Genomic DNA, 27,204 nt, shown 5'->3' on the forward strand with positions numbered 1-27,204 from the left:
TTGTGGTATCTTTCATTTATATGATAAAGTACTTGTTGGAAAAAACATGACCCTGGAGATAAAGAAGCCACGTGGAATTTTTAGCCACTTCACTGTCAGAAATATCATTATTTTAACTATCACATCATCTTACTATGGGAGAAATTATGAGAGGAAAGTCTCTACTGCTGATTGGCAGTTTTCTCAGAGAGTATTTTCTATCCCAGATGCAATTTAAGTTTTACTCCCTGAAATTTCTTTGATCTCAAGGTTTCTCACCAGCATGTATTTTTGTCTTCTCAGAGTCCAAATTCACATTATAAAAGATATCCCATGAAAATACACAGATGCATGTTTATCGCACATATGTTTTTTTTCATCTTCCCTTGCTTAAATGTTTGGGTATGACTCTAATTTATTTACAAATTAAGTTGGAAACATGACAGTTTTCTGCTTAAGACTGATGTGCAAAAGATGCCTCGTTACCACATGGATTCTTTTTTGGCCTGAAATGCTAATCCAATTAACTGGAATATTACCAGATTTCTATTTCTGGTTTTTACTCAGTATTGATTGAATTATGTGGCTGCTGAGTCTGCCCTTCATTTTTGTTGTCCTTAGGCATTGATTTGCTCTCTGAATCGAGCAGCGTGGCTCCTGTACCCACACCCAACCTCCAAAAGAAAAGTGACACCTTGAAAGCCTCCTAATTCTTTGTGTATTTCTTCACTTGTCTGTTTTACAAGGTACCATTTCCTAGCTATGCTCTTTCTTAGGTACATGTGAAAGAGACATACATGGCTTCAGCTAAGAAAGTAGACCAAAGAAAGTGACTCATCTCTGTTTGGTGTGATCCTTTTTGTTCAGTTTTGCTCTTTGGCCGGTTAATGAAGTTTTGCTTCCTCTTTTTCGTAATGAATGTATAAATTGAAGGAATGTATAGAAGCATTTTTTTCTTTAAAAAATATGAATAATCCCTACTGATTTCTAGGGGAAATTGGCCCTCAAAGTTGGCCAGAAGAAGCACTGCATCTCCTTCGTCACAACCCACCCTTATCCCTCTGTGTTTAGTTTCCTTGGGCTGACGGCTTACTTTGTGAGGACCATGCCGCTCTTTGGAAGCTTCAGGGGCTGTGAATTTAGATAAGAGTCCTGTGCTCTTGGATGTTCAGAGCTCATTTCAGAACTGAATGAAGTAATCAGATTTATGGCCTGAATATAATAAAACTTACTCAGTTCCTGTTGTGAAATAATGAATTTAAGATTGTGTCAGCCGCATGGATTAAACTTCAAAGTTCTGACTTTATTATTTTCTTAATTACCAAAAGTCCACTTTATTCTAACAGTTTTGACATTTATGGACAAAAGTGCTGTCTTCCCTCTGGGTCTCAGTGGTCTGCAACTAAAGGGAGGGAATGTAGGCCCCAAAGGTTAGCAGGCACACGAAAGGAAAAAGAGACTTGTCGTCTTTTCTAGTGTTATGGAGACAATAAAAACGAATAGGAGTAATGAAAAAGAATTTTCTGTCTCACACTTTGTGTTGTTCAGCCTTCCAGGAAAAAAAGTCTGTCACGCCGTTTTCTTAGGGATATAGCAGTCAAGATCAGAAGAAGGAGTAGGAGGGGAGCATTTAATCTTATATGTGAAGATTAAATCTGTCAACTGGGTTCCTGAAATTTTAGGGAAAACTTTATAAGCAATTCAGGCATATTTTATAGCTTGGAAGCAAACTGAGGGTACTGATCAAGTACAAGTATAGTAGTACTTTTCCTACTTAACGGATCCTCTCACTTTCTGAGGTATTTAAGGCTCAGGCCAAAAATGTCCCAGACCGTAGGCATGTGCGTATTGCTACCGAGCCCTTCTGACTGTGTATGGGCTCAAGAAATCCAGTTAGGATCCTTTAATAGTCCTGATATTTGGAGATTAAGTACTCCCAAATATTTGCAAGGAAAGTTACACTCTAATTCCTCAAAGGTAAGAAGACCTAGTTTACAAAATACAGCATCAGAAACTCAACCTTGGTTCTGAGAAATTGTTAGTGATTTGTTTGAGAATATGATACCGTGGATTTCCAGACGTTGAGGTCACTATTCCAGTTCCCTTTTAACCTGGACAAACACAATCCCAACATTTATAGGTTCATCCAGTGTAATGACTAAAATTGATTGCCGGATAAAGTACCCGGTAAATCTGTCCCTAGGCAGAATATATGTAGAAAATAAAAATAGAAAATTTGAGGTACTTGTTTGATTATTAGGCAAAATGTTTTCATCTAAGGTATGAGGGAGTTTTCATGTACACTAAATGGTTCAGATTGGTATTAATTGAATTTATTGCATAATGACTGAGCTTTCAGTTTTACTTGAGAAGTCATGGTTGGTTTTAAAGAGAAATAGGAAGGCATTCAGGATATTTCTGGTAGACATGCATCTATAATTACCATAAACCTTGGGAATTTTTATAGGGAAGCTATATCCATCCTCTCCATTTCTAAATCATGTGATGTGTTTGAAGTCAATACAAGGTAAAAAATGACAGCCTCCTTTCCATAAAATTCTTTGTATTTTTATCCTTGTTTCTTAAACATGAGCTAAATGGTCAAAATGGTATGAGACATAGTTATCGTCTCTGTGCCTGTAAATGTCAAGGATGAAACAAAGCTAAGATAAGCCGTTTACTATTGCAGCCAAATCAAAGTCCCTTCCTCATTCTAGCCTTTTTCCTGCTTTCTGAAGAGAAACTCAAAGCAGTGCCTGTGGCAGGCCATGCAGTGTTAGCACCCTAAATCTCAAATCTTCCAACCTTCTATGTCTCCTCATAGCCAAGGCCAACAGGAATGCTCTGCAGGGCCAATGAACATCAGTTTTGTAGAATTTTGTCCATGGGCATTTTGGCCATGTGTGGGCCCTTATCATAGCCCTTAGAGGCCGTGCTGTCTCAGGATTCTCAAGCATGGTGATTGCCATTCTCTACAAGAATCTATTTCTGTGCTGCTGCTGCTGCTAAGTTGCTTCAGTCATGTCCGACTCTTAGCGACCCCATGGACTGCAGCCCACCAGGCTCCTCCGTCCATGGGATTTTCCAGGCAAGAGTACTGGAGTGGGGTGCCATTGCCTTCTCCCCTATTTCTGAGATGTTACTTTGAAACCTGATTAGTTTTTTTAATTCTGTTTATATATTTTTGACTGTGATGAAGACTTGATTTTTGTCTTCGCTGCTCTGAGCGGGAATTCTCTAGTTGCAGGGGCTGCTGTTCTGTGAGGTGCAGGTTCCTCATTGTGGTGGCTTCTCTTGTTGCGGAGCATGGGCTTTAAGCGCATGGGTTTCAATAGTTGTCGCATGTGAGCTCAGCAGTTGTGGCACTCCAGCTTAGTTATTCTGCGGCATGTGGGATCTTCTTGGACCAGAAATCAAACCCATGTCCCCTGCGTTGGCAGGCAGGTTCTTAACCACTGGATCACCAGGGAAGTCCAAACATTGGTTAATTTTTGTTCCAAGCAGAATTACAGGTAGGGAATATGTTGACATGCTTGAAGAGAATGTTCCTGATTTCTCTTTCTTGGGCAATCCTTGTTTTCACAGAAACCCCATCCTGTATCAATGCTTTTTTTCCTTTTCTATGTTATTCCCATCATAGCCAAAGCCTTCATTATCAACCTCCTGAAATGTCATATTTTGGTGGTCTAGCCTTTTGAAATGTAAATGGCTTCTTTTCACAAAAAAAGAAGTCCCAGCTTTGAACTAACAGATCTCTTTCTCCCAGAATTGATAGGAGTGAGAATCTAACCTCTCCTGCTATTTATTTAACCAAGTCTCGTAAATGATCCATTTCTGCTCTATTTATGTTTGTTCTTTTTTCACCTAGATCAAAGAGTTCTACTCATATCAGAATGAACCAGCAGCCATAGAAAATCTCAAGAGAGGCCTGGCTAGCCTATTTCAGATGCAGTTAAGCTCTGGAACTACCAATGAGGTACTTAGTAATATTATTAAGCATCTAGAATCTTATTTGTTAATATAGTTACTAAAATTGTTTATATGGCTTTCTATTTGCAGAAATTCAGTAAAAAAAAAAAAATTTACTCCTATGGTAATGATTAGAAAAGGTGAGTTGGGTAGTTGTCTCATTTACATATGAAACAAATCGTCCTTTACCCCAATTTGTATTTGAAGACAGGGGAAAGGAAGTTAGAAACAGTTATACTAAGGAGACCAATAGAATGACTGAATGATCAGTTCAGTTCAGTTCAATTGCTCAGTCATTTCTGACTCTTTCTGACCCCATGGACTGCAGCAGACCAGGCTTCCCTGTCCAAACCAACTCCTGGAGCTTACTCAAACTCATGTCCATTAAGTTGGTGATGCCATCCAACCATCTCATCCTCTGCCATCCTCTTCTCTCCCTGCCTTCAATCTTTCCCAGCATCATGGTCTTTTCAGATGGTCAGTTCTTCGCATCAGGTGGCCAAAGTATTGCAGTTTCAGCATCAGCATCTGTCCTTCCAATGAATATTCAGGACTGATTTCCTTTAGGATTGACTGGTTGGATCTCCTTGCTGTCCAAGGGACTCTCAAGAGTCTTCTCCAACACCACAGTTCAAAAGCATCAGTTCTTCGACACTCAGCTTTCTTTATAGTCCAACTCTCGCATCCATACCTGACTACTGGAAAAGCCTTAGCTTTGAGTAGACAGACCTTTGTTGGCAAAGTAATGTCTCTGCTTTTTAATATGCTGTCTAGATTGGTCATAACTTTTCTTCCAAGGAGCAAGCATCTTTTAATTTCATGGCTGAATGATAGAGACCCAAAAAACTTTGGAGAACATTCCAGTGACCTCACTGTGCATCCCTATGCCATAGGGAAGTTATAATTCCTGGATTATAACTTCCTGGATTCACTGCAGAGATTCTGGTTCAGTAGATTAGCATCTGTTTTTTAATAGTTTTCTCAGCTAATGTAGGTGCAGTCAGTTTGAGAAACTACTAGTCTATATGAACCCTTCCATTTAATAGATGAAAACAAAGGTTAAATGACAGAAGTTTAGTTGCTCCCCAAGTATTATATCTAAAGCAGAGCTGAGTCCAAGTTTTCTTGTCTGAATTCAGCCAGTTCATGAGCTGGTAAGAAAATCTGATGGCAAGGCTGGGCCAAGAGAATGCTGGTTAACTTGCTGAAAAGACTGAGGGTAGAAAGACTGGCTTGTAGAGGCCAAAAGGATGCCTCAGAGAAGCTATACAGAGTCAGTATTGAGATGTATTTGTCTACATTCAAATTATTGATGTGCCTTATGGTGAGCTGAATTAATGCCACAGGTTTTAAAGGACTTAGCTCATCAAAGCATGTGTGTGTTTGCATGTATACACACACACACACACACACACAGCCTACACATAGTATTAAAAGTCAACTCCCCTCACCCCATAATTACCCATGTGAGTGATTTTGACTATGACTAGGTCATTTTGGGGGGTTACAAAATCACTGCAGATGGTTACTGCAGCCATGAAATTAAAAGATGCTTGCTCCTTAGAAGAAAAGTTATGACCATTCTAGACAGCATATTAAAAAGCAGAGACATCACTTTGCCCACAAGGTCTGTCTAGTCAAAGCTATGATTTTTCCAGTAGTCATGTATGGATGTGAGAGTTGGGCTATAAAGAAAGCTGAGCATTGAAGAATTGATGCTTTTGAAGTGTGGTGTTGGAGAAGACTCTTGAGAGTCCCTTGGACAGCAAGGAGATCCAACAAGTCCATCCTAGAGGAAATCAGTCCTGAACATTCATTGGAAGGACTGATGCTGATGCTAATACTGCAATACTTTGGCCTGATGCAAAGAAATGACTCATTTGAAAAAACCCTGATGCTGGGAAAGATTGAAGGCGGGAGGAGAAGGGGATGACAGAGGATGAGATGGTTGGATGGCATTACCGACTCAATGGACATAGTTTAAGGAAGCTCCAGGAATTGGTGATGGACAGGGAAGCCTGGTGTGCTGCAGTCCATGGGGTTGCAAAGAGTCGAACGTGACTGAGCAACTGAACTGAACTGAACTGAGGCCATTTGTCCAATTCCTATTAGACATTAGAGAGAAGTAGGAAATCATTTATTATTCCTGGGGCAATAAGAATGTGCTCATAAGACTCAAAGAGGATGGAAAGGAATCCACATGCTGCAGGAAACACTGAATTCTTCTGTCTTCCTATCTTGTCAGAGAAAGGAATCCTGCATGACGTATTAGAACCCCAATTTTTAAGCTACTTCCCACTGGAATTCAAATGGTTCATATGAGAATCCCATCTGAAACATTGTATTTTGGCTTTTCTTTTTAGGTAGACATCTCTGGAGATTGTAAAGTGACCTACCAGGCTCATCAAGACAAAGTGACCAAAATTAAGGCTTTGGATTCATGCAAAATAGAGAGGGCTGGATTTACGACCCCACATCAGGTATGCTCCCTATCACTTTCTTTGAGGCAACCAAGTTCTTTTTGTAGAGACGATTCAGAAATAATAGGTGAATAAAGCAGCAATATAATTTGGGAACACTTGTAATTTTTAGTTTAGGGTATAGTATTATATAATATCAAATGAATGGATTTATTTTAATATATTGTAGGTTTGTGTGTTGAAGGAATATGAAGGGGGCGTTCTTGTGAAGATGAAAAGATAATTTGCTATTTGGCTTGATTCAAAGATAAAAAGCTGGTTGCTTGTTACAACCACATTTATTTATTTAGGTCTTGGGTGTCACTTCGAAAGCCACATCTGTCACTACCTATAAGATAGAAGACAGCTTTGTTGTAGCTGTGCTCTCAGAAGAGATACGTGCTTTGAGGCTGAATTTTCTACAATCAATAGCAGGCAAAATAGTATCGAGGTAAGATAATGCTTAAATTTTCTTTACTGTTATTTAATGTATTATTAAAATTTAAAAATATATATGCCTATATATACATGCACATGAATTAATATATTTATTGCTTCCTCATTTTGACTGTGAGCTCCTTTAGAACAATTATTATGTCTTGTTCATCTTTATTTTTCATATTATCTATAATAATATGTGGCATGAAATAAATACTTAATGTTTTAAAATAGGACTTCATTAAAAATAAATTGTTTATTGAATAAAATTTAAATTTTTAAAAGGCAAACACTTTGATTCATTCTTATTTATTTTCTGATTTCTCTATCAAATGCTTTTAATGTTTAGATTAAAAAAGTGGCATTTGTGTATTCTCTCCTCAAGATTATTTTTTTGTCATTGTTGTTAATAAACACAAAAATGTTCTATCATAAAGTGATATGACAGAATTTTTGCTGTGATTTATAGTACTTACATATTCAAGACTGTTATTTCAATTTGAGAAAATTTCTCTGGTCAGCATAGTTCTCACAGACTAAAGGACTAAAATTTCAAATCTAAGAGTATGTCTTATTTTCAGATTTTAACTTAGAATAACACATCCTAGCATTAAATGTAAGTTATATCTTCTGCTATTATTTCTCAAATATTTCTTCTGAAATAACCCTAATGTCAGAGGTAAATGGTTAAAATCTTGGTAGAAATGTCTCAAACCACAAATGCTTGAAATTTTATTGAAGTCTCCTCTGGATTAGAACCTTGCGTGCTACTTTGTACTACATCCGTCTTGTTTTCATATAAAATTAATATTTTAAATTTAGGTTTATCAGGATTCCATTGTTCTATAACACACCACTCCAAACTTAGTAGTATAAAAAGCAGGAATCACTTTATTATTTTCTCTCCCAATCGTGACGCTCGCCTTGATCCTGCTAGCTTGCTTGGTGTGTGTTGTGCAGTTGCAGAGCTGGTTCACAGGCTGCTCCCTCACCTATCTAGCTTCTGGGCTGGAGAGTCACACTCCTTAGGCTCTTCATGCATCTCTCTTTATCTCCATGGGGCCTCTCAACATGGTAGCTTCAGTAGCCAGACTTCTTACATGGTAAGAAAGTATGTGCTGCTAGCATGCCAGATGAAAGCTGAATTCCCTTTTGTGACTTATTGTTGTTCAGCCACCCAGTCGTGTCTGACTCTTTGCGACCCCATGGATTGCAGTACGCCAGGCCTCTCTGTCCCTCACCATCTCCTGAAGTTTGCCCAAGTTCATGTCCATTGCATCAGTGATGCCATCCAGCCATCTCATCCTCTGATGCCCTCTTCTCCTTCTGCCCTCAATCTTTTGCAGCATCAGGGACTTTAGCGATGAGTCAGATGTTCACGTCAGATGACCAAAATACTGGAGTTTCAGCTTCAGCATCTATCTTTCCAATGAGTATTCTGGGTTGATTTCTCTTAAGATTGACTGGTTTGATCTTGCAATCCAAGGGTCTCTCAAGAGTCTTCTCCAACATAAAAGGACTTAGCCTTACAAGCCATATATTGAAACTTCTACTGTTCTCTACAAGTCCTGGCAGTCACAGAGTCCTGCCCAGGTTTTAGGAGAGGGATGTAGACTCCGCCTTTTGAAGGGAGAGAGGCAAGCTACTGAAAGAGCATATCAGATTATTGAGGCCATATTTGCAAAACAAGATTTCCTAATTGTCTTAGTAAGTGACATGTGGTTGTCCTGAAGATATCATTTTTCAGAGAGCTGGGCTAAAGCCCAAAGAAGTGACATCATATATCTTGCTCAGCATCCAGGCAAATTTTCTTTCCTGTAGTCTCTTGTCATAATATTTTGAAATCCCAGGCTTAAACTTTCAAACCTTTGAATAAAATTGTTGCTTCAGAAAAGTTTCATAATTATCTTGAGGTTTCTGTTACTGCTGGAGATCTCTCAGTTTGAAAGACATGGCCTTACAGAATTTGAATACATTAGTATCGTTTGCCAAAAAAAAAACCAATTAATAGCTTGTTCACTCAAAAGAAGGCCGCTGATGTAGTATTTCTCTTCCCTGGTTATGCAGGCAGAAACTGGAGCTGAAAACCACGGAAGCAAGCCTGAGACTGAAGCCGGGAAAGCAGGTTGCAGCCATCATTAAAGCAGTCGATTCAAAGTACACGGCCATTCCCATTGTGGGCCAGGTCTTCCAGAGCAAGTGCAAAGGATGCCCTTCTGTAAGTGTGAGCCACAGCGCTATGTGGCCAAATCATGGAATAATCATGGCCTACAATTCTGTTTTCCTTTTGTCTCCAATGGAAGCTTCAGTTAATTTATAAGGAAAGTTTACAAAGAACTTCCAGCCAGCACTGAGTTATAATAGCAGTAGCCTAATAATATGCTATAATAATTAACAAATGACTACCACATCCACTTATTTCAAATAAAAAATGTTATGACTTGAAGGCAGCTTCCTCAAAGCAGACCTCAGAATGCAGTGGGGATAAGCCTGATGAAGTTAGGGGAAGCATAGAGCATTGAGAGCATAGACAGTGGCCTGAATCCTTAAAGTTCTGCCTCTCGGGAGTAATATGTCCAGGCTTCTCAGGTGGATCAGTGGGTAAAGAATCCACCTGCAATACAGAAGATGCAAGAGATATGAGTTGGATCACTGGGTCGGGAAGATCCCCTGGACGAAGACATGGCAACCTACTCCAGTATTCATGCCTGGGAAATCCCATGGACAGAGAAGCCTGGTGGACAAAAGTCCATGGGGTTGCAAAGAGTAGGACACAACTGAAACAGCTGAGCATGTCCACAGGTGAAATGTTTTACTGAGCTCAGTGTTCTGAGAGCTGCTAGGAGGACTAGAAATGGATACCAAGCTCTTCACCTAAATCAGGAACACTTATTTACCACACCCCAACCTCTCCTACTGTTACAGCCAGAAATGAGCACACCCCCAAGGCTAAGTGTGTGAGTGTGTGTGTCTGTGTGTGCAGGTGTGAGTGTATCTGTATGTATTTGTGAGTGTGTGTGTAATATTTTTAATCTAGTAAAGAATAATTTCTTTTGTTGCATAAATCAGTTGTGATGTATGGCCACAGATATGACTCTGGGTTCCAGCATGTCCTAATACTTAACCCTTGTCTTCAGGCTCTGTTTGTAGCTACCAGAAGATGCTCTTCCCTTGGCCATTATTAGTGTTCAAAAAAGTGGAATCATCAAGAGCTAATACCAGAATTTGCTTAAAGTGCAAGGCACTAATTCCTTATTAGTTTCTCAAATATATCAAAATTGAGTGAAGGGGAAAACAAAATGAGACAAAAATAATTGTTCTCAAACCTTGTTTCTTCTTTTTTCCCCACAAATTATCTAATATTCCAGTGTCATTTTCTAATGTCATATGAGATGGAAATTATTTAGAAAGGTGACTAATGAAACCAATGATCTTTTCTTATTCTGTTAATTTCTCTCCCCATAGTTATCAAATATTATGAGCCATCTAAGATTTCTCAAAACTATTTCTTCATTATTATAGGAAAGATAGGAAAATAATTCTTCATTATTATGTCAGTATAATGTCACCATTGCAACTCTTTAAAGAAAAAAATTCTGACTTAACACTGATGTGATCTCTGCCCTCAGAAACGACCCAGTAAATCTAGCTAAGTACAACTGGAATATTTTTTTGGACTATCCTCTTAAGATTAGATGACCAAAAGGGATTGGAAGAAGAGCAAAATGTGTATCTGTTGTTATTGGAAGGAATGAATAATTTAAAAACTGGTAGCATGCAGATTATGCAGAGTTAAGAGAGAGGTCACTAATGGGATTTAACACATTTTTTTACAACTAGGGGAGAAGTGGTAAACTATGAAAAATAAGGTTTTGAACTTTTTTCTAAGCCAAAAGATGTTATTGATTAGAACTATTTACTATTTTTAAAATCACAGCAGCATAACAGTAGTATATATGAGGATTCAGTCCAGTTCAGTTGCTCAGGCGTGTCTGACTCTTTGCGACCCTGTGAATTGCAGCCTGCCAGGCCTCCCTGTCCATCACCAATTCCCAGAGTTCACTCAGACTCACATCCCTCGAGTCGGTGATGCCATCCAGCCATCTCATCCTCTGTTGTCCCCTTCTCCTCCTGCCTCCAATCCCTCCCAGCATCAGGGTCTTTTCCAGTGAGTCAACTCTTTCACAGCAGGTGGGCAAAGTATTGGAGTTTCAGCTTTAGCATCAGTCCTTCCAATGAACACCCAGGACTGATCTCCTTTAGGATGGACTGGTTGGATCTCCTTGCAGTGCAAAGGACTCTCAAGAGTCTTCTCCAACACCACAGTTCAAAAGCATCAATTCCTTTATCTAAATGCCACTCTACTTAACACGGATATATGAAATGAACAGTTCAGATCTCAGCAAGATGTTTTACTATTACTAGTATTTCATACAAACCGTAAAATAAACAGAATAAGGAGATCAAATTATTATAAAAACTGGTTTTCAATAAGGTTTCAGTTCATAAGAAACATGACACAATTCTTCAGCAGTTCTGATGATTTTTCCCAACAAAATATCCTGTTGTTAATGAAAATTCAACATAATTTCACTATGGTAGTCAAAGCCTGGCCTCAGATGTAATGCCCTTGTGTAACCATGGAATGACCTATATGCCTGGAATCTTGAGGTCATTTGAGCTAAGTACTAATCGACAAAAACTGTCCTCTTGAGGAGGACTTGTGCACTGGTCAGCAGGCCTCTGTATTTGCCTCTGAGAGTCACAGGACTGTGATAGGGGCAGGGGCAATCAGATATATTGGGGTAAGATAAAAAGAGCTTCTTTTGCTTGTCAGATACAAGGAAACATTATTTCTGGAGAGAACATTCTTTACAAACACAGGTGTTCAGAATTATGAGTGTGGTCTGGGCCTGTGGCCGTGTTTTGCAGCTCTCAGAGCACTGGCAGTCCATCAGAAAACACCTGCAGCCTGACAACCTCTCCAAGGCTGAGGCTGTCCGAAGCTTCCTGGCCTTCATCAAGCACCTCAGGACGGCAAAGAAAGAAGAGATCCTCCAAATTCTAAAGGCAGAAAACAAGGAAGTACTGTAAGTTCCCTGAACATTTCCTGGGGTTGTCTATAATAAAGTGTTTCTGGGTTGCTGTGTATTAAGCAGGTAAGATCCCTTTTGAATCAGCTGCCTCACCTTCAAACCAGTTGTTTTGCTATTTCACATTTGCATTGAACAGTTATACCTCAGTGCAGTAACTCAATGGTTAACTGGCCAGAAATGCAAGTTTTCAGCCGTGACTCAGAGTGAATATTTTATTTTGAACATTTTGTTCTTCATGAGTGTAAATCAGGTCTAGATTGGTACATAGACAGGGGGATGGTAGGACTGTGATGTGATACCAAGCTGTAGGCGCTGCCACACTCTGGTGAAATTGTATTCCCAGAGCTATTAATTGACACTCAGAAAGAGTTCAGAATTGATTATAAAAACAAACAAACAAAAACAGTATGATTTTTTCTATTAAAAATGAGCTTTCATTAAAGATACAGTGATGATTGTCATAGAAGCCTTGTTTTGAAGAGAAAATTGAGAACTGAGATAAACAGCCAAAAGAATCCAGAGAAAAGAAATATGTACATCATTTGAGTATTCAGCGGAAGAGTGCCTTATTTTACATCCACAATAAAGAGAGTTGACAATTCTCAAACTTACTTTGTAAATACCAATACAAATACACTTTCTAAATAGAAGTGTTTTGGTCTGTAAAACAAAATTTATCTGCAACTGCAAATTCAACTGTTTAACACTAATTATCCTAACTGATGATATAGAACATGGCTCAATTAGTTTGACAAACAGTGGAAACTAGCCATTAAAATAGTCAAAAGTATAAAATGGCCAAGTTACACCCCTTCCCCCACACATACAACACACACAGCAACAGTGGTCACTGAGTTCAAAGGACTTGATTACTCAAGAATAAGAGAATATAGCTTTTTTCCTGAGAAGATTGTTTATTCTTGATTGTACTGTTATTGACTTGACTTAGGTCATTAAAAAATTGATATGAATTCCATATGACTAACTACAAGTTAGTTGGATACTGTCTTCAAAAATAAACATTTAAACTGAGTTAAATATATGCAAAATTATAAATCCTCAGACTCTGTTTTAATCATAGAACTTAAGGATATATGTTAGAGTGACTTATCTTTTTGTCAAAAAAAAATTACTGACAAAAACAGTACAAAATTTGGCTGTTAACTTAGAACAGAGATTACACTAAACCTTAGACTTATTTGTATCCTAAAAATCTTATGGTGGCAATAATTTGTATGATTTCATGATACATTTTCTAAATCAGGTTATTTACCTGATAATATTTTCAATATTGTATCATATCATAGGAAATAAACATGTAACATTGTATAGTAGAAAAGATATTCAGTTCAGTTCAGTTCAGTTGCTCAGTTGTGTCCGACTCTTTGTGACCCCATGAATTGCAGCACGCCAGGCCTCCCTGTCCATCACCAACTCCCGGAGTTCACTCAGACTCACGTCCATCGAGTCAGTGATGCCATCCAGCCATCTCATCCTCTATCGTCCCCTCCTCCTCCTGCCCCCAATCCCTCCCAGCATCAGGGTCTTTTCCAATGAGTCAACTCTTCACATGAGGTGGTCAAAGTACTGGAGTTTCAGCTTTAGCATCAGCCCTTCCAAAGAACACCCAGGACTGATCTCCTTTAGGATGAACTGGTTGGACCTCCTTGCAGTCTAAGGGCCTCTCAAGAGTCTTCTCCAACACCACAGTTCAAAAGCATCAATTCTTCGGTGCTCAGCTTTCTTTATGGTCCAACTCTCACATCCATACATGACTACTGGAAAAGCCATAGCTTTGACTAGATGAACCTTTGTTGGCAAAGTAATGTCTCTACTTTTTAATATGCTATCTCGGTTGGTCATAACTTTTCTTCCAAGGAGCAAGCGTCTTTTAATTTCATGACTGCAGTCACCATCTGCAATGATTTTGGAGCCCAAGAAAATAAAGTCTGTCACTGTTTCCACTGCTTCCCCATCTGTTTGCCGTGAAGTGATGGGACCAGATGCCATGATGTCAGTTTTTTGAATGTTGAGTTTTAAGCCAACTTTTTCACTCTCCTCTTTCACTTTCATCAAGAGGCTTTTTAGTTCTTCTCTGTCTGTCATAAGTTTGGTGTCATCTGCATATCTGAGGTTATTGATATTTCTCCTGGCAATCTTGATTCCAGCTTGTGCTTCCTCCAGCCCAGCATTTCTCATGATGTACTCTGCATATAAGTTAAATAAGCAGGGTGTTAATATACAGCCTTAATGTACTCCTTTCCCAATTTGCAAAAGAGGTTGCATACCTAAAACTGCTAGTCAGTGTTTGCAATAATAACCCTTAATAAGTATTATCTCTCTGTCAGTCTGCTCCATTCCATGATGTTTTGTTAGGGCCAAAATGGTATAGTACAAGAATATCTTTTTTATTTTTTTTTTCCTTTCAAAATGTCCTTTATTCAAATTGCCAAGACTTCTATTCTTGTACCCTGGCTGTCAGCAATCCCAGCACAGGACCCACTGAAGCCCCAGAACTCAGCCTTCTTCTTCTTCTCTGTAGTTCCCTATCTCACCTTCATCTATTTCAACTCCAGTTAATTCTGTATCATTTAGTGAACACTTGTGCAGGTCACCAGGTTGGGGATTAAAGAAGGAAAAATCAGAGAAATTCCTTCCCCCATGGAGCAGATGGTCTAGAGAGTGAGCAGGCATTTCAAACCATAGCAGGCGTCAGAATCACCGGGAGAAACAGTTAACAGATTGCTGGGTCTCATCCCTAAAGTTTTTCTGTTTCAGTAGTTCACGGGTGTAGCCTGAAAATTTGTATTTTTTTAACACGTTCCCAGATGATGCTGAGGCTGCTGGTCCAGGGACCACACTTTGAGAAGCACAGTTCTAAACAAGATATTTCTACCCTCAAGTGGGGCTGCATCATCACCATCTCTAGAGAAGCTCTTTCATATTATACAGCTGGCCCCTGCCCCTTGGGAATCTGGCTCCCACCCAGCTTCCACCCAGCTTCTGGTGGTGAGATCTTGTGCTGGTAATTCTTTAGCCACTTTATAGCTTGTCGTTGTTGTTCTTTAGCTGCTAAGTCATGTCCGGCGCTTCTGTGACCCCTTGGACTGTAGCCCGCCAGGCTCCTCTGTCCATGGGATTTCCCAAGCAAGAATACTGGAGTGGGTTGCTATTGCCTTCTCCAAGAATATCTTTTTTAAAATATGTATATATATAATGCATTAGACACATGTATGTATTTGTTATGTAGATGTGAAATGAAATATATACAGACATCTTATGTTCATTAGTATAGCAACTAGTTTCAGAAATATTATCATCCCAAGACTCAACCAATCAGAGATGCTTGATGAGTAGACTATGTAACTAGCACTTTCCTTCAGGAGTTTCACTCTACTCACAACTAATTGTTGTGATTGAACTTGAACTATGCTTGTGTGCATGCTAAATCGCTTGTTGTGTCTGACGCTTTGTGATTCTGTGGACTGTAGCCCACCAGGCTCCTCTGTCCATGGGATTCTCCAAGCAGGATTCCCCAGGAGGGTGAGTTGCCACGCCCTCCTCCAGGGGATCTTTCTGACCCAAGGGTCGAACCCGCCTCTCTTACCTCTCCTGCACTGGCAGGCAGCTTCTTTACCACTAGCACCACCTGGGAAGTCCGAACTTGAACTGTACCATGGTGCTTTTTATTTTTTATTATTTTTTTATTTTTGCTTTTTTTTTTTGCTTTTTATTTTTTAAAAAGATGAGCATAAATTTCTTTCTTGGGTATAAATGAAAGTTAAAAGAATGTCCCATCTTTCCACTGAATGATACTACCTTAGTTATGCATTTAAGAAATGTATATAGTTGCAAAGCTAATTAGAAAAAGAATTGATTTGGGAGGCCATAGCTTTTACATATTACTTATGGAGAAAAGAATTTGAACCTAATTTGTAATATTATTTATATAATTTTATTTGCAAACCTCCAAATTGTATTTGGCTTAGGGTAATACAGTAAGATTAATCTGTATATTCTGAGGGTACATTAAGTGAGAAAGAAGGGAGTTAAGAGAGAGGCTTAAAATAAAATGGGGTAGTGTCTTTCAGAGAAAGCCATCACTTTTCTTTTGTTTAAAAAAAAATTTTTCACTTCTTTAGGAAACTCAAACCAATGGGGTCTATGGTGCTACTGCTAAGTCACTTCAGTCGTGTCCGACTCTGTGCGACCCCATAGACGGCAGCCCACCAGGCTTCCCCGTCCCTGGGATTCTCCAGGCAAGAACACTGGAGTGGGCTGCCATTTCCTTCTCCAATGGGGTCTATGAATGGTAGCAATTCAAATAATTTATTAAGCACCCTAAAATTGATATCTATGACTGTTTTCTGTTGCAGACCCCAGCTAGTGGATGCTGTCACCTCTGCTCAGACACCAGACTCATTAGATGCCATTTTGGACTTCCTGGATTTCAAAAGCGCCGAGAGCGTTATCCTCCAGGAAAGGTTTCTCTATGCCTGTGCATTTGCCTCACATCCTGATGAAGAACTCCTGAGAGCCCTCATTGTAAGTCAGATGGACACTGCCAAAATTAAAGCTCTCAGCTGATCTTCGGAATCTAAGCAGTAATTAAAAGTTGCCAGCATTAGAATAAAAGCTGAAACTAGAGCCTTCTGATTATTCATATTTAAATTCTATTAGACTGTTTTCTTTCATTAATCATTAATTGTAGAGTAGATTATTTCACAAAGTAGAATATTTCACATAGTGTCTTCTTTGCAATTCCTCTAGATTACTTAAGCTATGTTTAATGGAAATTTAAAGATTATATTCACCTATTATGTAATGTGACATAGGACAGAATTTCAATTTCAGTCTTAGTTATATTTCACAATTTGACTTTAAAAGATTTATTTTGACTTCAAAAATCTTCGTGCTATTTAATGTACAGTACATTGTATAACATATAATCATTATATGTTATGTATTGGGTTGGCCAAAAAGTTCCTTTGGGATTTTCAATACATTATTACTGAAAAACCCCAATGAACCGTTTCACCAACCCAATACATATTCTTCTGTTACTGAAAAATTATATTGAAAGCAAAAGCTAGAGTTCTCTTGGACCCAGGGTTTAAAAACAGAAAGTGCACTTATTCACTTATAATTTAGGGGAATAATTCATAATCTTTTTGGAAAATAGGCTTGTTTGAAAATCTGATAGCATTAGTGGAGTCCCTCGTTACCCACACGTACAATTTTACAGACCATTTTTTGGATTCACTGACGCAGTGAATATAATCCATAAACCTCTCAGGAATTCACAGATCTATGTTAAAAATACCCTAGAAAGACTTTACCAACTCTTCAGTTCAAAGCTAGATAGTGAATTTATGTGTCCCCAAAGCAAAATTCAGAGTTTGAAATCTAGAAATACGGAAACAGTTTCTTTAGGCTTTGGCTACTTTGTTTCTTACTGAAAAATATTCCATGAAAATGTTTAAATGTTTTGGTAATCTGTTTTATCCCTGTTTGGCTAATAGAGAAAGTTCAAAGGTTCTTTTGGAAGCAATGACATCAGAGAATCTGTTATGATCATCATCGGGGCCCTTGTCAGGAAGTTGTGTCAGAACCAAGGCTGCAAACTGAAAGTAAGTGCAAATCCAATCTAAGTCACTGTATATATAGCTCCAAACCATCCTATTTAACACTCACGTGCTGTCTACAACTGGTGTTCCTATTTCCCCTCACCCTACTCTATTTTCACCACCTGCAACCCACTCCAGTGTTCTTGCCTGGAGAATCCCAGAGACAGGGGAGCCTGGTGGGCTGCCGTCTCTGGGGTCGCACAGAGTCGGACATGACTGAAGCGACTTAACAGCAGCAGCAGCATGGCAATTATTGCTGTTGAACATACTTTATAATTCAGTTAATTATTACATGGATTATTTATTCTGTCTCCCACTGAAATATAAGTTCACTGCAGAAATGGATCTCTCTTTATTCCACACCAATTGCTTAAAATGGTGCCTGGTACATAGGTAATGTTCAATAAATGCTTGCTGAAAGTGAATAGTCCAAGAATCCCCCATCAAGAAATAAGTATTGAGTACCCACTGTGTACTGTACTCAACTTTGAATGATGTATATATGTATATATGGTAAAGTTCTTATTCTTCAATATTAGATTCTAAGGCTACCTCCTAGGGCAGACTATTATCTATAGTAAGTATGGTTTGCAGTTTTTGAGTTTTTATGGGAGAAATTTAGTTACTTCTAACTACTTTAGAACTTTATATTTTATTTTTAATTTCATTTCCTCAAAGCTTCTCCACTTGCCTGAGTGTACTATCAATTTTAACATCTTCCTCATTAAATTATGACAAAACACTCACTTTTAAGCACAACTAAATATGGAAAATCTAAATGAATTAATATCCAACTCAACTCATCTTTCTGTAAGGCAAATAGGTTAAAAATGTTAAATACATACGAATATAATCTGTTTTCCATCCATGTTTATTATATAACCAGCTTTCAGTCAGCATTTTACTTCTATCTCTGTTTCCTATTAATATTTGTTTTTGCTTACATTTTGATCTCACTGCATCCTAATTTCTTTTGTCCCCCAAATTTATATTTGGAAAAAAATTCAGACCTATGAAAAAGTTGTGAGGATAGAACAATTCCATGAATATTTGTATACCTACAAATATACCTACCTATTTCATATAAATATATGAAATAGGAACATGATTTGAAAGTCAAATATTCATCTAAATTTGACAGTTGTTAATGTATTGTCCTATTTGAATTATCTTATTTCATTTTGTATTATTTTGGTTGAACCCTTTGAGAGTAAGTTGCATGCATCTGACATTTTACCCCTAAAGACTTTTACTTCTCATTACTTGAAGGTCATTGCATCTAGGCTCTTACAATGGACAAAATACATGTATTTATACTTATTAAATTGTGAGTTCATACTGCTACCTCTAATTCTAATCCAGTTCTACAGGGTTCTTTCTCTCCTTCCATCATTCCATAATTATATCTTCCTTCTCCCACAGTGAGAACCTTGGTTCTCAAGAACATCGATACTGTGATTCATTTGCTCAGTCCTAAAGCATGCACAAAATAGCTTTGGAATTGTTACACGAATATCACCACAAAAAACAAGCTATCTTAAATAAAGTTCAAGACTTCACAATCTTTTTGTCTTTAGAATATTTACAGTAAAGGTGTATAATCAGAGTATTATGCTCAAACATTACTTGGGTTAATTCTTTTTTATTCTCTTTAGTTATTAATCTGATATTTATTCATGTTCATTAGATTTTGTTTGAATGCAGTTTTAGCATGCTTTCATCCTTGTTAACTTCATTTTTTGAATATATGAAATAGGAACATGATTTGAAAGTCAAAACTTGATTTTAAAAATATCCTCAAAGAGGTCTCATTCCCTTTCCTACCCTTCCACCCATTCTTACCTACTTTTTCTACATAAGTGGTATCATTAGTTTTGGGTTCTCTTTCCTGTTTCTTTTTGCAACAGTAAGCAGGTGTACACACACATTCTTATTCCTTTTTTCTTACACAAACTATAAACTTCTGTATACATTCTCTTGTACCTTATTTTTTCCACTTAACAACATATTCTGGAAATCAGCCCATACTGGTTCACAGAGATCTTTCTCCTTCCTTTTACAGCTGCCTAGTACTCCATTGTGTGTTAACCTGAGGCACCACAGTTTATTCTCCCGTGTATGGTCATTAGGTGATGTCCACTGTTTTTGCTCTTTACAAATAATATTTAAATAGATAATCTTGGGCACATTTTCTCTTATTTTTGGAGCTATAGCTTCAGGGCTAGGGTACTGGATCAAAATGCAGATCTGTTAGCTTTTGCCAAATTATCTTCCACGGGATTTGTAATATTTTAGGTTCCCACTAGGATGCCTATTTCCCAATAGGCTCAATAACAATGTATGTTATAAAACTTTTGGGTTTTTAGAGTTCAGTCTGATAGTTGAGAAATAGAACTTCTTTATTACATTTAAACTTTAGCATCTTCATTCTATTTCAGGGTCTTTTATGTCTTCACTACCCCCCATCTCTCCCACTGTGTGTGTGTGTGTGTGTGTGTACCTGAAGCCTACAGATGACACTGAAGCCCCTAAAACATACCTAGTAACAAAGGTAAAATAGAGCCTATTTCTAATTTACTTTTCCATTAAACTATTAACTTACTAGCTAATAGTTTCTAGGCCAGAAAACAAGAGGCCTTTCCTGATTAAAGAATATGTTTGCACAGTACCTGCTACACAGAAGGCATTCAAGAAAGGTTTTTTGAACAGTATGTCAGCGTTAATGAAATTTGGAATTGAGTGGAAATGAGCAGTCTTTAAACAGTTAGAACAAGACCTTACAGTTGAGTCCTAAGTGCTATCACCATAGTTAATACAAAAGTAAAGGTGAGTGCCACCAGTTAGGCACCTCCTAACCAGTATTTAGAATTTCAATGAATGGGTAATTCTAGGAATAATCGATCACAAGGGAATTTTTAAAATGATTTTATACATTCAGGATGTGTTTAAAAGTAAATATGCCCATTGTTAATTATAATCATTGCTTCTTGCAGATATGTTAATGTGTGTATTTAAAAAATAACAACAATACCTTTATCAAGCTTTACTTTTTCATTTTCACTGCGTGCCTCAGTCGAGCAACCAGTGCGAAAAGTTGTAAAACTTTAGGCTGCTGTCTTGGACACAAGAGTGAAGCCAATCTTACCCAAGCTTTGTTTCATGTGTGGTTACACATATGTCTGATGTAGAATGTGTTCTTTCAGGGAGTGATAGAAGCCAAAAAGTTAATCTTGGGAGGACTTGAAAAAGCAGAGAAAAAAGAGGACATAATGATGTACCTGCTGGCTCTGAAGAACGCCCGGCTTCCAGAAGGCATCCCGCTCCTTCTGAAGTACACAGAGACGGGAGAAGGGCCCATCAGCCACCTCGCCGCCACCACACTCCAGAGATACGATGTCCCTTTCATAACTGATGAGGTAAGTTCTCCAAGAATATTTGCAAACTTTACAAAAGGGAAAAAAAAGCATGCCTAATCATGAGTCAAATGCAAACTTCTCTGAAGTCACCCTATTCCCACCCCCCAAACTAAGAATCTCTTTTTCCTGTTTAAAAATAACTTCAATTGGATTTAAGTCAGTTCTGAAGTAGCCTCACATTTTGAGTAGATAATGTCCTATATCCTGAAGCATAAATATTGAAGCACCTTCTCTTACTTTAAGAAACAAATTCTTCTCTGAAATATCTTTATTTCCCTGGTGGCTCAGACGGTAAAAAATCTGCCTGCAATGCAGGAGACTCAGGTTTGATCCCTGGGTAGGGAAGATCCCCCTGGAGAAGGAAATGGCTAACCACTCCAGTATTGTTACCTGGGAAATCTCACAGACAGAGGAACCTGATGGGTTACAGTCCATGGGGTTGCAGAATCAGACATGACTGAAATATTCACACACACACACACACACACACACACACACCCCATAAGTTTTAAGATGCTCTTAAATTGTTTGACATGGGAATAACCTGGCTTAAGTGTGACCATTCAGGAAGCAATCCAAATTAAAAATTTTTTTAGGACAGAGAGTGTTTACAAAGTATAAGATAAGCTGCCTGCTCAGAATGATGTTCTAAGTTTGCAGCTACGCTTATTGATAGGCTGTGAAGTGTGATAATTAGGGTCATGAGTGTTTGAGACAGACAGACTTAGAGAGAGATTCTGGCTCAGTCTCTTCTTAGTTGTTTTTGTTTTGATGAGTTTCTTAATTCCTATGTACCTGAGAACAAGGTCAACATTTGAGAGAGAGAACAAGGCAGAGGGGAGTAGAATTGAAAGAAATATTTATAAATACCTAGTGTAGAACCCCAATTGTTAGGTGATGTTAGTGACTAATGAAATTAGTTGTTGCCACAGGATGTAATTATTTTGATGAATTTTTTTCAGTATTAACATTTCGTAAAAAAAAATAAAAGAAGAAAATCCTCTATTATAACCTATGGCCTTTGGATGATAATTATGTATCAGTATAGGTTCATCAAATGTAATACACGTACCACTGAGATGCAGGATGTTGATAGAGGGGAGGTTGTATGGAAGGGGGAGTGGGAAGGGATGGAGATCAGGAGGTATATAGGAATGCTATACCTGCAGCTCAGTGTTTCTGTGAACCTAAGATTTCTCTAAAAAATAGTCTATTAATTTTAAAAAGATGGAAAATTCTGAGGCACTTCATTGTAAGGAATATAGGTTCATATAGTCCTCTCTCTCCAGAGGCCCCTTGCCCTGTAGCAGTATAGTACCTTTGAAAAATCTGTGTCTGTTAGGTAATACTATGATACGCTGCATAGCAATCAAGACTCAAAAGTCTCAGTTTCTCACATCTCAGCTTCTCATCCATGCTATGGCTAATCCATGCTAAGGGAAAATGTGGCCATGAACTCACTATAGTAGTAGATGAAAGAGAGGGATAAGATATATCAACTCTTAACTGCCTCAGCCCAGAAGTCACCCACAGAAATTCTGCTTACGGTCTGTTAGCCAGAACTATGGCCCCACCCTAAGTGCAAAGAAATGTGGGAAATATAGAGGCACGTGTCTATTTCTATGAGCATGAACTCTTCCTGCCACGGTATCAATTCATGAAATGAGATGTGCACTAACCAAGCTTGAACATCTTGTCTACAGGTAAAGAAGACTATGAACAGGATATACCACCAGAATCGTAAAATACATGAAAAAACTGTGCGTACAACTGCAGCTGCCATCATTTTAAAAAACAATCCATCCTACATGGAAGTAAAAAACATCCTGCTCTCTATTGGGGAACTTCCCAAAGAAATGAATAAGTACATGCTCTCCATTGTCCAAGACATCCTACGTTTTGAAACGCCTGCAAGGTAGGGAACAGCGCCCCTCTCTCTGCTTATCCGAGCTTGTTTGTATAATGATGTGATATACATGTGGCTAATAATAATGGTGTGGTCTTTATGCTGGGTTATGTTGCATAAAACCATAGAGTTTGCCAAATTTCCCATAAGAGAAGTATTTAGCAGGCCAGATTAAACTTCACCTTGGTACTATTATTTGGAACTCTGGATATGTGTTTTTTCACTCTAGGTCTCCTGTTCGATCCGGTAATATCATATTGCCAAATGTTAGTAATGTTTTAAAATCCAATTACATTTTCAGTAGGACTGAAATCTTCTCTCGGCCTGACTTCATCCCTGGAGCAAAGCAAAAGAGAGCTAATCACTCATTCACATGCAGTCCCTGTGAATATTTGAGGACTGCTCTTTACCTTTTATTCTCCATGCTAAAATCATATCACCTAGTGATTCTGGGGTGAACCCTGTAGGGCAACATTCTTCTTCTTCCTCTCAATTATGTTCTACATCAGACCTCGGTACAGATTTCTTTGGTGGATTATTTTCTTTTTTTGCTGTGCTGTTTAAATTTTATTATTACTGATGCAATTAATGTTTAGTCAGGAATGGCAATATCTCAACACTAATTAGATAAGTGAATAAAATAGAGAAAAAAAAAGAGTGAAAGTCTCTTGTCCAGCTCTTTGGTACCCCATGTACTATACAGTCCATGGAATTCTCCAGGCCAGAATACTAGAGTGGGTAGCCTTTCCCTTCTCTAGGGTACATTCCCAACCCAGGGATCAAACCCAGGTATCCCAGGTCTCCCGTATTGCAGGCAGATTCTTTACCAGCTGAGCTACAGGGAAGCCCAAGGATACTGAAGGCCATAGCCTATCCTTTAGAAGGTTAAGACTTAGAAAGAGACGCTCAGGCTTCCCAGGGGGCGCTAGTGGTAAAAAAAAAAACAAAAAAAAACAAAAAAAAAAAACAAAAAAACCTGCCTGCCAATGCAGGACATGAAAGAGACATGGTTTCAATCCCTGGATTGGGAAAATCCCCTGGAGAAGGGCATGGCAACACACTCCAGTGTTCTTGCCTGGAGAATTCCATGGACAGAGGATCCTGGTGTGCTATAGTCCATAGGGTTGCAAAGAGTCAGACACGACTGAAGTAACTTAGCACACACATTGCGTTTTACTGAGAAGTTTCTTCTTCTTCTTTTTTTATTTTATTTTTTTTTTTTATGGCCATGCCGAGTGGTTTGTGAGATCTTAGTTTCCTGACCAGGGATTGAACCTGTGTCCCTTATGGTGGAAGCTCATGAAGTCCTAACTGTTGCACCATCAGAGAAGTCCCTTGTGAAGTGTCCCTTTAATTGAACATTAGACAACACTAGAGGGTATAGGAAAACATTTAAAGAAAGATTGGGCAGCCTCTCCAGTTTGGTACAATTTTCCTTAAAAGTATATACTATTTGACAATAGAACCACAATGATTCAAAGAACGTGTTGTTTTCCACTTCTGAGTTGTGTCCATCACTCAGCTTCAACCATTTCATAGCTGGGTGTCTTCACCTTGCTGTCATTTTGATACCAAACTAAACTTCAGATAGCTGAGGAATGAAGGGGAAAACCCTCATCCTGATGCTGACACTCCAGCTGGCACCTCCCTAGTCTTGGAGTGGCACGAGGAAAATTTGGCCCCTTCTTTTTTCCACTGAGGATTTGGGTTCCTTCCAAATCTGACTTGGGAAACAGCCATCACAATGCAGCTTTTTCCTTTTTTGTGTTACAGCAAAATGGTCCGTCAAGTTCTGAAGGAAATGGTCGCTCATAATTACGATCGTTTCTCCAAGAGTGGGTCCTCCTCTGCATATACTGGCTACGTAGAACGTACGTAACCCAGAAAGGGGTTCTCCCTCCCTGCCCCATGCCCTGGTCAGTGTTGCTGTGACTGTTGTTAAATTTGCGGATTTTTTCGTTGGTGTCATTAGGGACTTCCCATTCGGCATCTACTTACAGCCTTGACATTCTTTACTCTGGTTCTGGCATTCTAAGGAGAAGTAACCTGAACATCTTTCAGTATATTGAGAAAACTCCTCTTCATGGTATCCAGGTATCTCATTTTTCATTAATTTTGCTTATTTGACTATGTAAGCAGTTAGTGTGAAGTAGGATAAAATATATACTAATGATAACACTGTAGAATGTATAAATTAATCATGGATCTATCATGTCATCCTGATTCTATCATCTGCAAGAGGCTGTGTGGTTTATGGTCCCAGAGAGACCACAAATTCAAATATGCAAACATCCATATTTTTTCAAAGGTACACATGTTCACAAAATTGAAATCATGCCAGTATTTCTCACGTATGTTTTGCAAAAATATTTTATTTTTACTCATAGATATGTATACTCCTTGGAGCTCCAGATATTTAATTCTAGAATCTATTTCCTTCTCTTGGTGTTTCTATGGAGAGATTGATTCCTCATAATGAAAGGTCTCATAATAGAATATAGTTCTCTGAAGAGTTGATCTAATTTTTCTAATACTTCTAAGACAGAAAAGAGTAAAGTGGAGGCATTTGACAACTGGCTGACTTCCATCCCTTTAGTTTTACCCCAAATTTGGTGACAATCTTTAAAGGCTTCCTAATTCCAAAATATACTCTCTTTTTAGTTTTTATGCGTATCAAAACTATAATCTTCTAAATAAGCTCACTTTATCTTTAGAAATGATTCAGTGTTCTATAAACTTGAGTTCTTATCAATATTGCATTACTACACTGTTTAACAGGACTCTAGTCAGAAACCATGCCTGTGTCCTGAGGAATCACCATCTGTTTTCTGATATGCGCTCTGAAATGCCAAACGCCCATGGTTAGGGCCCTGGGTGTGGAGGACAGAGAATATGTAGGATTCCTATGTCTGGTAGATCTCAGGGTGTGAGCCTGCTCTCGATGTTCAATGTCTCTTCTTTTACTGGAAAAGGTTTTATGTGGAAGGTTGTGAGTCATGGCTTAGAGAGTTGCACACCCTCTCATAGCACAGACTTGGGCCAACTGTGCCAACATCTCTCCACCTCGTTTTTAGGGGCTCCCTGAGACAGGCAATCCACTATGTATGACAATTCTGCAGAGACTGTGTCTCTAGGATGACACCATTAAATGGAAAGTTCATGGTCTTTGCAGTCAGACAGAAGAGGTTTGAGACCTATCTCTACCATCGGAGTGTTTTTTCAGGCTTCATCTACAAAATGGATACAATCATGTGTACCTCCAAGTGTGGCTGTGAGAATTAAATGAAGAAAACAAAGAAGAAAGAAGAAAACAAACTCATATTCAGGCACAGAGCTGTTTTTGTTTTATTTTTTGGCTATTTTTTTGCAGCTGCAGGCAACTTTTGGAACCCCAGGAAAGTTGTAGGTGTAGCTCATTCTCTTGTACAAAACAGGCAGGGAACTAATGTCGTGAATGCTATATCCCTTTTCCCTAGGTGGTCATTGAAGCCCAAGGACTGGAGGCATTAATTGCAGCCACTCCTGATGAGGGGGAAGAGAACCTTGACTCCTATGCTGGCTTGTCAGCTCTCCTCTTTGATGTTCAGCTCAGACCTGTCACTTTTTTCAACGGATACAGTGATTTGATGTCCAAAATGCTGTCAGCATCTAGTGACCCGATGAGTGTGGTGAAAGGACTTCTTCTGCTAATAGATCATTCCCAGGTAATTCAGTCTGCATGTGAATATTGAATATACTAGTCACATTTTATACACATGGAGGATACAAGATAAAGTTCCACTCACCTTGGAGCTCACATTCTAAGCATTCGACCCTCTTGGCATTATTGTCCTTTCTCCTTACCTAAAGGAAAATGGGTTTTCTTTTGCCTGTATTATCTGATTAAGACGTCATCTCACTGTTGAGGCAAAAGAGAAACTACTCAACATGAGTGTAGTACAATGTCATTATATCTCAGTAAAACTAAAAGTGGGGGAAGGAAACTGATGGGAACAGAAAAAAGAAACTATGGACCAACAGAGGAGAGATGGCCTTATTTCTTTCACTTGGCTTTTTTGGGTACAAATATGATATTTTTTTCTGAACACAAGCTTTGAACTACAAGGCTTCATAAGTTACTGATGACATTTAACATGATGACATTGGTAAAGATTCAAGTAGTGCATCATCCCTACCATCTCAGCAGAGGCTCAAGCAATCACTGACACCAACCACATGTTTAATGGACACTCTTTGCCCCACAGTCTCATGTTCACAGAACCTTACAAAGGTCCATTCATTGTTAAAGAATAAGAGTACTTTCATTCACTTGAC

The 27,204-nt window shown here is 38.5% G+C and overlaps 1 protein-coding gene across 1 annotated transcript in view; it reads left to right on the plus strand.

Moving 5' to 3' along the window:
- The window catches only part of MTTP (microsomal triglyceride transfer protein), a 53,173-nt gene that overhangs the window by 11,194 nt on the left and 14,775 nt on the right, over positions 1-27,204 (plus strand). The window contains exons 4-15 of the mRNA XM_055587795.1: positions 3,848-3,955; positions 6,312-6,428; positions 6,719-6,858; positions 8,913-9,063; positions 11,778-11,935; positions 16,318-16,486; positions 17,464-17,571; positions 20,772-20,984; positions 22,688-22,899; positions 24,664-24,761; positions 24,863-24,984; positions 26,367-26,594. Coding sequence (XP_055443770.1) covers positions 3,848-3,955; positions 6,312-6,428; positions 6,719-6,858; positions 8,913-9,063; positions 11,778-11,935; positions 16,318-16,486; positions 17,464-17,571; positions 20,772-20,984; positions 22,688-22,899; positions 24,664-24,761; positions 24,863-24,984; positions 26,367-26,594 — 1,824 coding nt within the window. The remainder of the gene's footprint in view (positions 1-3,847; positions 3,956-6,311; positions 6,429-6,718; positions 6,859-8,912; positions 9,064-11,777; positions 11,936-16,317; positions 16,487-17,463; positions 17,572-20,771; positions 20,985-22,687; positions 22,900-24,663; positions 24,762-24,862; positions 24,985-26,366; positions 26,595-27,204) is intronic.

Source organism: Bubalus kerabau, chromosome 7 (assembly GCF_029407905.1).
Source record: "Bubalus kerabau isolate K-KA32 ecotype Philippines breed swamp buffalo chromosome 7, PCC_UOA_SB_1v2, whole genome shotgun sequence".
NCBI lineage: Eukaryota > Metazoa > Chordata > Mammalia > Artiodactyla > Bovidae > Bubalus > Bubalus kerabau.